Genomic DNA, 10,375 nt, shown 5'->3' with positions numbered 1-10,375 from the left:
TTGAATTAAAGCTTTTACATTATTTAACTTGAACACTCTTGTATGAGGTGGAGCGGCGAGCCTTTGCATCATCATGACCAATTGGATGCTACAATGGCTACAATGTACACGAGGATAGGGATGACCATGAAACCAAATAACCATATTTTAGTACAAGGTTCATGGAAGTGTGCTTGGTTGGTCCTTGATTTACTCTGAGGCTGTATTGTTCACAAAGATTATCTATTGCATTAAGTTGGTTTTGAAGTCTTGCATTAGATTTAGTGGCCAATATTACGTAATCAACATCTCAAGAAGAATGTGAACTGGTGTCCTAATATATTGATTCCCTCACTACCGCCATGTGGCTCTTGGTTGTCAATATAGAGTTCAAAGAGGGTGAAGTAAATCGAGAAATTGATTTGCCATTTGCTTTGTTGGGATTCAAATTTTAGATTCTCTTTAAATTTGTACCCACATATAGGGTATTTTAATGCAAACATAAAGAAGACCCTTTAATGCAAAACATAAATAAACTTTTTATCATGTAAAACACAAATAGAGTAAATCATGATATCAAGAGCCTTTACAAAATATTGGAAAGGCTCTCCATGATTTTCTTGGTGTTGAACCCATTGAGAATTTGTATAAAGAAAGTCATAAATATCTCCAATTTTGTTCTTGCCTCTCAAAACAAATTTCATAGTAATCTTCCGACATAGGTTTTTATACTTATGTTTGTCTACTTTTGAACACGAAATCTTCGATTCCTTGTTTTATTGCTTCTCGCTTGGACTACAAATATGGCAATATTTTCGTGGTGGGATGGGAATATTATGATTAATGGTAAGTTTTTTGTTAAAACCATCAAAAGGTATGGACATGGTGCTTTGTGAATCTTGGTATCAAGGATGCATCATTCATATTTTGGTTGATATTTTGGTTGAGTTTTGGTCTCTATATAATTCTAAGTCCAAATGACTCTCTAATGTCAATTCGGTGGTTTCTAATAATGGCAAAAATGACATTATTAGAAACCACCTAATCCTATGAATATGGCGTATGAATGATTTTGTCCTTTAGAACATGCACCTTTATTTTCTTGTCTCAAGACCTATTTTTTACTTCTTCTCTTTAGAGTAATTTTGTATTGTGCAACACAACAATTTGTATTCATGTTATGACTCGTGTGCATGTACACATTTCAACTCTCTTCTTTTGTCATAGATTTTAATGCTTCCATCTTCACCTATAGCTTTGATGTCTAGTATTGAAGACACAAGAGGTTGTGCCATTATTGCTCCATTGTTGACAAAGCAATACAATGCACGGCATGTTGCCTTGGGGTTGACCGAATTGTAAATCAATATTGTTAAAGGTCGTCTTTTGTCATACACTTTAAACTATAAATTTTACTACTGTTATTGGACACCCAAGAGTTACTGTTATTCATTTTCCACTGTTACATTTTGTTAGTGACAGAATGACGCAATAACTAAAAGCAATGGATCTCTACAATTGGACGTGTGCATTCCGTAGAACTTAGAACACCTAGTTGTTGGCATGGATAAATGAAATTCATACGATGAAACACGTCCCCTTTTTGTCGTGTTGAATGTAAGAAGAAGTTTGAGGGATCTTGGTGAAAAAGGAAAAATGTCCCCAAAGGCCCAAATAGAGAAAAGTTTGAGGGATCCTTTGCGACCCCAACTTTGGGCTATTAACAAAGCTACAAAATATGGCACAATTGGAAGGAAGTCTAAAATAGGTCCTTTTTTTGTGAGCAACCAGCAGCAATCAATCATACAAAATGCCCAAAATCATCACATACACCTTATGGCGATGATTGGAAATAGGTACCACTCAACAAACTAGGATTGCTTAGGATGTCTAGCAAATGACAATGAGAGTCACGAAATCACTATGTTTAATGGACGATCAAAAGGAATCTTTCCGGATGCTAAGCTTCTAAAATCCCACGGGAAAGCTGACAAAGTTCCCAACGAATTTGCAACTTGGTTTAATATACATGGTGAGAGTCTAGAGACAACATGACAGTTTTAGTTAGATGTACACTGATAGGAACAAAAAGTCCCCAACATTTCGGGTATTTCAGCTTGTTATCATGTCTTACCAAGGCCTCTAGAATAGATACATTTCACGTTGTTTTCTAGAATGAGGTTCATTGTCTCTTGGGCCAATGCCAACATCAGAAATGTATATTATAAAATGCTCCGTGCCTAAATAATTGATGAACCACTAAACTTTTACAAGCCTTTTAGGATTTACTATATATAAATTGTTTGGTGAGGTTGAAGGTTACAATAACCTAATCTTATAATTTCTAACTCGTTACACATGAGGTACCATTAAAACAAACAGCTAAAATTTTCCAAAATCCAAAGTAGTATAAAAAATATGAAGTACATCTCATATTATTGCCATATCAAGCAATACAACTCATTTTTGAGCCAAAGCAAATTACAACCAAATAAGGGTGGGTTCAAAGACTTGATGATTTGAACCTTTAACCTCTACAGCCCATGGAAAAATAAGCTCATCTTCTTAAACTGGTCTTGGGCCAACAAATTAAGAAAAAAAAACAAAAAACAAAGATAGCTCGTATCAGAATTTTTTTGTTTCTTTGTTATATCCCCAAGAGTTGTCGAATATTAACGGGGCTAAGGTCGGACTTCGGTCCATTCAAGATCCGATGTGTGATCAATTGGTTCACTTTTTCTGTAGGGTGATATGGGTCCCAGAACACATGGTTTTGTCGGTTCGCACAAAGATTTGAGAACCTATTACAAATGAGAAAACCATTGTACTTTCCTTGACCACAACAAGCCATGTGGGCTGTCTCGAACCCTATACAAATACCAGATAAAAAAAAAGCACCCATAAGAAGGGATTAGTTTGAAACAAACATTACTCTAAACAAAATGTAGGGACAAAAAAGAAAAAATATGGAACCCAAGAGGATAAATGAGAAGATTCTTGTGGGGAAGTGAAAGTGTGTGAGAAGTGATAAGGACATTCATTCATGAAGATACTCCCAGCCCCCCTTAAAACCCTACAATCCTATGTTTTTCGAGAATTTAGGAGAGTGAACCCTAGGGTATGTGTACCAATGATGAATTGGTAGCTAGAAAACCAAATGGCTACATGTGTGCGGACACTCTTCCCCTCTTCCCCTCCCCGACGTCTACATTTCACACATGGACAACAATGCTACACCTTGATTGAAGTGAACCTCATAAAAGCTGTGTGACCTCCTTGGCCCTCAACATGTATCCATCATGGTGAAAGTGAAAATGGGTACCGCGGTAATTAATTTCAAACACGGTGATTGCGTAAAAGACATCGACTGGTAGGGTGGAGCAAATGTTTTACCATAGGCACTAGGGTTGGAGATGTAGTCCATGACAATGCCAAAGCTATTGACATAGACATATGTTGCATCAGGGAACATGGCATTCAACTCCTCTGTCATCGGCTTCAGCGCGGCATTGAAGCTCAGCGCGACTTTCTGGAGGAATGGGATGCAAGTTCCATCGGGGCTCTTCTGAATGTTGAGCTGAGATGGGATGCAACCCAATGGCCCCAAGGATGATATCGAGAACTTTCGGGCACCCATCCGATACAATTCCTGCATACCATGAATGCCACAATTATTAATGGTGAACATAGAAAGCAGACATATGGTGAGATGAGATCAAAGATATATGTGTCTTTGACAAAAAGAAGAAAAACAAATGTGGGATTCCAATAGGGTGAGATCACTGAGATCAAAGATGTATGTGGCTTTGATCCAACAAAAACAAAATCTGAGATTCCAATACGGTGAGATGAGATGAAAGATGTTGTATCTTTGATCCAAGAAAACCAAAATGTAGGATTCAAAATGTGGTGAGATCACTGAGATGAAAGATGTTTCTTTGATCAAACAAAAACAAAATGTGGGATTCCAGCTTACAATGAGTTGGATTTTGTATTGGGCAATGAGGATGGATTGCCATTGGGGCAAGGTGAATTGCTTGTTGGACCTTGCAGAGGGCATGAGATAGTTGTTGATGTAGTCATTTCCGCCGAATGTAAGCGAAAACAGAGCCCCTGACAAAAGCTTCTCCATAGCCGGACGCCCTATGAAGCTCGCAACCTTTTGCTTGTATTCATCGAACATTGCAAATTGCTCTTCTACTGTGAGGACCTTCACCTGCAAGATCAATTAAACCACATATGACAGCCGATTAGGTCAAGCCATTGGCACCGCAAGTAGCAAAAGCACATGAACATGAGCAACTTACGAAGAGTCTGCCGGTGCTGTTAAGGATACCGGCACCTGCAGAGGCAAAATTTGCACCGAGGAGGAGGCTAGATTGATCGTTGGAAGGGTCAAGGTATGGCTTCACTGGTGGCAGACCCATGTAATCACCTGCAACCACCCACACACACACACACAAACCAAGTTACATGAGCTCAAAACAAAAACACATAACCTTATATGTGTGGGAGATTATGCAAATAGTATTAGAGAGAAATGCAGTTATGGTCTGTAAATGTAGATTAGTAGAGTATTAGTGCACATTAGAGGGAAACCCTAAACCCTAAACCAAGTTACATGAGCTCAAAACAAAAACACATAACCTGAGATGTTTGGGAGATTATGCAAATAGTATTAGAGAGAAATGCAGTTATGGTGTGTAAATGTAGATTAGTAGAGTATTAGTGCACATTAGAGCAGAGTATAGTGAGGAATACTTATGAAATCGGAGATGATCTTTCCATTGCAGAATCGGCCAGTGGGCTGGCCATTCGGGTAATCCAGACCGTTGGGCCGGAAGTTTGCACGGGCCGTCGATGGGATGTAGTCATTGTTGCCTGTATCCACCAAAGAATCCCCGAACACAAACATGGCGATAGGATCCTTCGCTTCCACATGATGAACACACATTGTGCAGTATCCCATGATTATGAAGAAGAAGAGAGGCAGAGAAGTGGAGAACTTGCTGAAGGCTGCATTGAGCTTCAAACTCATCTTCTCCATGGCTAACTAGAATAGCAGAGAGAGAGAGTGGAGAGATTTGCCTTCCTTCCTCTCCTAGAAATCTTGTTAGAGGAAGAAGATGAAGATAGACAGAGAAAGAAGAAGAGGAGGAGCAGTAATTAATAGAGGGGCTTCAACTCTCTCTCTCTCTCTCTCTTTTGTTTTGAGTATGAAATGCAATGAATGAGAAATGAATGAAGCAATTGGTGTGTCTGATTCATAAAGTTAACTGTGATTGGTGATGATGCATGTGTTATGTATGCATGCATGTATGTATGTATGTATATATGTATGTATGCATGCATGTAGAGAATGAGTAGCTTAGCTCATGAGGACTCAGAACAGTTATGTATGTATGTAGCTTTGATTGATGATGTTGATCTTCATGTCTTCTTCCTTCCTTCTTGCTTGCTTCCTCTGTTTTCTGTTGTTGCAGTTGTGGGGAAGGGGGGGGGGGGGGGGGGATTTGCTTTTGCTTTTGCTTTTCTACTCTGTTTCCTGGTGTCTCTGTACTACATATAGTTTTTGAGCTGTCCAGGCTTTCATGAACAATACCATATAAATAGAGAGGTGTGTGTGTGTGTGTGCACTTAAGTGGTTTGGTGAAGCTTTAATGATAACTTCTCTTTGTTTTTGTTTTTTTTGATTTGGTGTTTTTTGGGGGTAGATTGGTGTGCTTTTTTTGGTGAGAGAATAAGAGAGAGAGAGGCCATTTAATGCTGCCTTTTTGTTTGGATGTTCACATTAAATTATCATATAGGATAATAAATATGTATGTACATATGTAAGTTTGTAATGTATGTATGAATACCTACCTACATATGTACATACATACATTCACACACACACACACACACATACCTACATACATCAAAGTGTGTTGTAAAATAACCAAGAGTATGTAGTTTGTACTATGTAGTGTAGTTGCAAACTTGCAAGTGATGTATTCAACACAAGCTACTCTTGGTTATTTTCCAACACACTTTGATGTATGTATGTATGTATATATGTGTGCATGTAAGGTATGTATGTGTGTGTATATATTTCTGTGTGTGAATGTATGTAATGTAATGTATATAATGAATGTATGCATGTAAAAATTTATGTAAGGTATGTATGCGTGTAATGTAATGTATATACATAATGGATGTATACATGAAAAAAAGTATGTATGTACAGTATGTTGTGTGTGTGTGTGTGTGTGTGTGTGTGTTTATTTATTTGCAAACTACCCTTGGTCATTTATCAACACACTTGCCACCCACCACCATTGTTTCCCATTCTAATCTCTAAAGATTACCAAAGGTCGGCACGCCACTCCTCTACATGAACTATTTATTCATTGACTAGCCTCGTGAACCCCCAATGTAATAGCAACCCAACACAGTCCACCGAAAGTTGCCCAAATTTTAACTTTCTCAATGATGTCTCTTTCAAGGGTTTTTACTAAGTAGAAAGTCCTTGGTGTATCGTCTCCATTGCTACCTGCCAAATTCCAAATCAACACATTTGTTACACGTATTTACGGCCGCATTTCATTTTTATTCTCGAATTTGGAGGTAACTTTAGTTTGAATTTCACACTAAAATTTATTACAATCATTTAGTAGCACATATCTTTGGTGAAGAGTTGGAATCTTAGAAGTATTCTAAAATGTTAAGGTATCGCTACTTTCAGTTTCTGAATTTAAAGGTGTTTTTCGAGTTATGCAATTGCAAGTGAGACTTAACTCCATTTGTTTTCCCAACATCAGCAACAATTGTTCTAATTTTATTAAACTTATGCAATACACTAGGATATTTTGGGGAAGTTGAGAAATCAACTAAGGGGTTGATATATTCAATCTATGAAAGTATGGGCACCAGAAGGGGAAAAGCTTCAAATCCGATACATAGTATGCCTACATATTACATGTTTGGGATAGAAAATGTATGCCATGGCCCATGTGTACCCTACATGTGCCTTGTAGAAACTCTCCATACCTAGGGATGGCCATGTATTGGATGGTTGGTTGGCTATTTAGGACCGTGTTACTCCTCTTAAGAGCATTTACACACATCCACTTTTTTATAAAATGTTGGGAAACCCTCAAAATGAGGTAACACCCAACAAAGAATATTGACAACATGTCACTAAGAACATTTAAAAAAAAAGAGCCGATACATACCCACCAAAATCATGAGTTCCCTGACAAACATAAAGTTGGAAGCAAAACCTATATAAGCGATATGGATAAAGGAGTTAATGACCCAATGCCAACAGCATGGTCTAGACTCCAAACAATGTTGTTGAATCTAATGCCAAATGGTCGTGTTGTACATATCAAGGTCACGCAAACTATATTTCCATCAATTTGTCACTATGTTTGTTATGTTTTTTATACCTTTCCAGTTGTGTTTAGTTTGCCAAAAGTATTCTCTACATGCTATCATGGCCACACAAAAAGAAAAACAAGCACATACTCATGTTGCAATCACTCTTTGTCGTAGTAGTTGCATAACTGTGCAATCACTTTTCCATCTTAAATATTACCATACATTTGTATTTTCTAAAGCATATAGGAGTGTTTTTATTTGTCCTTGAAAATGAGGGGTATTTTCGTAACTTTCCATCTATCACTAGATATCATGGGTGTTTGCATGTCATGTAGGTATTCGAAAATACAAAGGTATGGTGATAGTTAAAAAGGAAAAGTGAATCTTTAGTTACCCCCTTATGACTATATGACCACTGCAAAAAAGCATAGGTGAGACAATGCGTACATTTGTGCATATGTACACGTTTTTCTTAACCTTGATTGCATGGCCATGAGAGCATCTAAAAATTAGTTTTGGCAAACTTTCCTATTGTGTTTAGTTTGCCAAAACAGTTCTTTAGATTCTTTAATAGGCATGCAATCAACAATAAGAAAAACATATCGATACACACTACTGTGTCCACTCTCTCACCCATTCCTTTGTAGTGGACATTATATATATATATATATATATATAGAGAGAGAGAGAGAGAGAGAGAGAGAGAGGTTGCATTGGTGACTACACTCAAATAAATTGTGATAGCATTGTAGTAGTGTTTTTCACATACAATTATGTATTAACATATATAATTGTGTGTTTTCAGTGTTCACCAAGAGGGAGGGGGGGGGGGGGGGGGGTTAAACATATGGTGGTATCTATGGACGCAATCGGTTGTATTCATCAATGGTGTTCGCCAACATTGGCTTCATTGCCACCTATAGACCTACCTATTGATTGCCCTCCCTTATGTGGTGGTTGATGTTCATCAGTTACCACCACTAAGTGAGGGTCGTAACGCAACGACACTAAAAAAGAACCCACAGAAGTCAGTAGGATATGATGGAGGTCAGACTACAACGAGACTACCCTACTTTTGTTATTCCTAGGAACACTTGAACTATATTTCTCCTTGCATTCTAATTATCAAACTAGAAGATATGGTTGGGTGACCATCAATAGATTAACTCCAACAAGAAGACATACATACATATTCCCTTGTAATTTTTGTTTTGCCATTGCTCATGCGCATATTGGGTTTCCTCATCTAGGTAATATGGTTATCGCCCTAACTTGAGCCTTTATCCTATGCTCATATTCAAGTTCGACCAATTATGATCTAACACCATGGACTCGGTTGTCTTGTTGAAATAGTGGGCATTAAAGTTCTCAGGCCTAAGGGATTGATTGGGATTCTTTTAATAGTGGAGTTTGACCAAATTTCACTTTTGCAGATTTCTAGAAGTTATCATGTTGATGCATCACAAAAACTCTACACCATTGACAATATTGTATCTTTGTAGATTTAAGGATGAGCATATTTCGCACCTTTGCATGGAGGAAACTTAATGTTTCCCAACATTGCATACCTTGTAGGGTGTTTTGAGTGCTTTGACCTCTTTTTTTTTCCCAAAAAAGATACTACATTAGTATTAGAAAACACCATAAGGCTAAACATACAAGATATATCACCGATCCTCTATGTTTTTCTAAATTCTAACCATCGACTTAAATAAATACTTTGGTGTTGAGTAGAACCACTCCACCTTATCAAAACACCGTCTATAAAATGTACGTATGTCCCAAATGGCATGAAACTCCAAACGCTAAAGCTCCGCTTGATGTTTATAACCTTTTATACTATCCAAAAACCCTATGAGATTATGCACAGTCTCTATCCAAATTCTCGAAATTATTTGGGCAGGTCTTTCAGTCATATTTTGAAATACCTTCAAACATCAAGCCTTCCAAATATACCAAATTGAAATACTACTTACCAATTGCCATATTTGAGGTTTATCAGTTTGTATTTGTGGATTCAGAGGGATCAAAATTTTTCCCATCAAACCATGTCTCATCACAATAGCATCTGCAACCTCCTCATGTTCATATACCATAGGTTTATCATGTACCACCACCCATAATACTGCATTCCCATGTATACACTGCTCTAGAATATACTAGAATTAATAATTTTATGATTTGTTTCCATATGTCCATAGCAAAACCACAACTCCACAAACAATGTTTAGTAGTCTCTATTATATCTGTACAGTAAGGGCACATCTTGTCTACATTTCCTTTTCGCCACCCATTAACTGGTATAACATTATGAACCAACAACCATCGAAAACAAACAAATTTCCTACAGATCGTTATACCCCATAACCATTTCCCAAATTGTTTGAGATGTTGTGGATAAAGTCCATTTCGTCTCCAAACAACATTTGCAGTTGGTTCTTTCCATGATCTAGCACCTAATATTTTACTACCAATCTTCACAGAATACTGAAAGAACAGCATGTACTTGATGTGATCTTGCACCCACACCTTTCAATACAGTTCTCTAGGATCCCAAGTTAATCTAGATATTGGTCTCCTTTCCATAATCCAAATCCTCCAAAAATAATTCACCTTTTGAGCATCTAGATCTAAGACCCAATTTGATGCATCATTTGCAATAACTCTCACTTCTTTATGCAAACAAAACCTAAAAAATCTTTTTCCTGAGGTGTAAAAATAACGTACCATCATCTTGTACATCAAAACTCATACACTCTTGTTCCCCAATATAGGCTTTAACTCCAATTACAACATCCAATGGAGTAAATAAAGTCATCCACTTCTGTGTAGCAGATTCAATTTGCATCTAAATATTAAAAAGGGTATTTTGTATTGCAAAATACATTATCTTCCCACCCCTTATATTACTAATTAGTATCATTTGTTGATTTATAGGTTTAGACAAAAATGTTGTCCATGTACCTATAGACTGTGTTGGCCCACGATCTAATTCTGCCCATGCACATCTAGTACGCATTCCAAACATTTGTCC

At 37.3% G+C, this 10,375-nt stretch overlaps 1 protein-coding gene across 1 annotated transcript; it reads right to left on the bottom strand.

The window, feature by feature from the left end:
- Window positions 1-2,389: 2,389 nt before the first annotated feature.
- Window positions 2,390-5,041, bottom strand: LOC147863846 (GDSL esterase/lipase At4g28780-like). The gene is made up of 5 exons (XM_087319517.1): window positions 4,741-5,041; window positions 4,287-4,414; window positions 3,956-4,195; window positions 3,373-3,628; window positions 2,390-2,847 (listed from the first exon to the last, which is right to left on the bottom strand). Exons 1-5 carry the CDS (start codon window positions 5,024-5,026, stop codon window positions 2,627-2,629), a joined length of 1,131 nt encoding a protein of 376 aa, XP_087175643.1. The 5' UTR covers window positions 5,027-5,041; the 3' UTR covers window positions 2,390-2,626.
- Window positions 5,042-10,375: the final 5,334 nt, after the last annotated feature.

This window comes from Azolla caroliniana, unplaced genomic scaffold, assembly GCF_043228905.1.
Source record: "Azolla caroliniana isolate FFs.n. ecotype wild unplaced genomic scaffold, voAzoCaro1.0.p SCAF_5, whole genome shotgun sequence".
Classification (NCBI taxonomy): Eukaryota; Viridiplantae; Streptophyta; class Polypodiopsida; order Salviniales; family Salviniaceae; genus Azolla; species Azolla caroliniana.
The sequence above is the reverse complement of the archived record's forward strand: the minus strand, read 5'-3'. Positions and strand labels throughout refer to the sequence as shown.

Coding starts and splice junctions, on each gene's coding strand:
- LOC147863846 (XM_087319517.1), bottom strand. CDS start 5,026: ATGGAGAAGATGAGTTTGAAGCTCAATGCAGCCTTCAGCAAGTTCTCC. Junction 4,415..4,740: donor GATCATCTCCGATTTCATAA/GTATTCCTCACT, acceptor GGGTGGTTGCAG/GTGATTACATGGGTCTGCCA. Junction 4,196..4,286: donor ACAGCACCGGCAGACTCTTC/GTAAGTTGCTCA, acceptor TTGATCTTGCAG/GTGAAGGTCCTCACAGTAGA.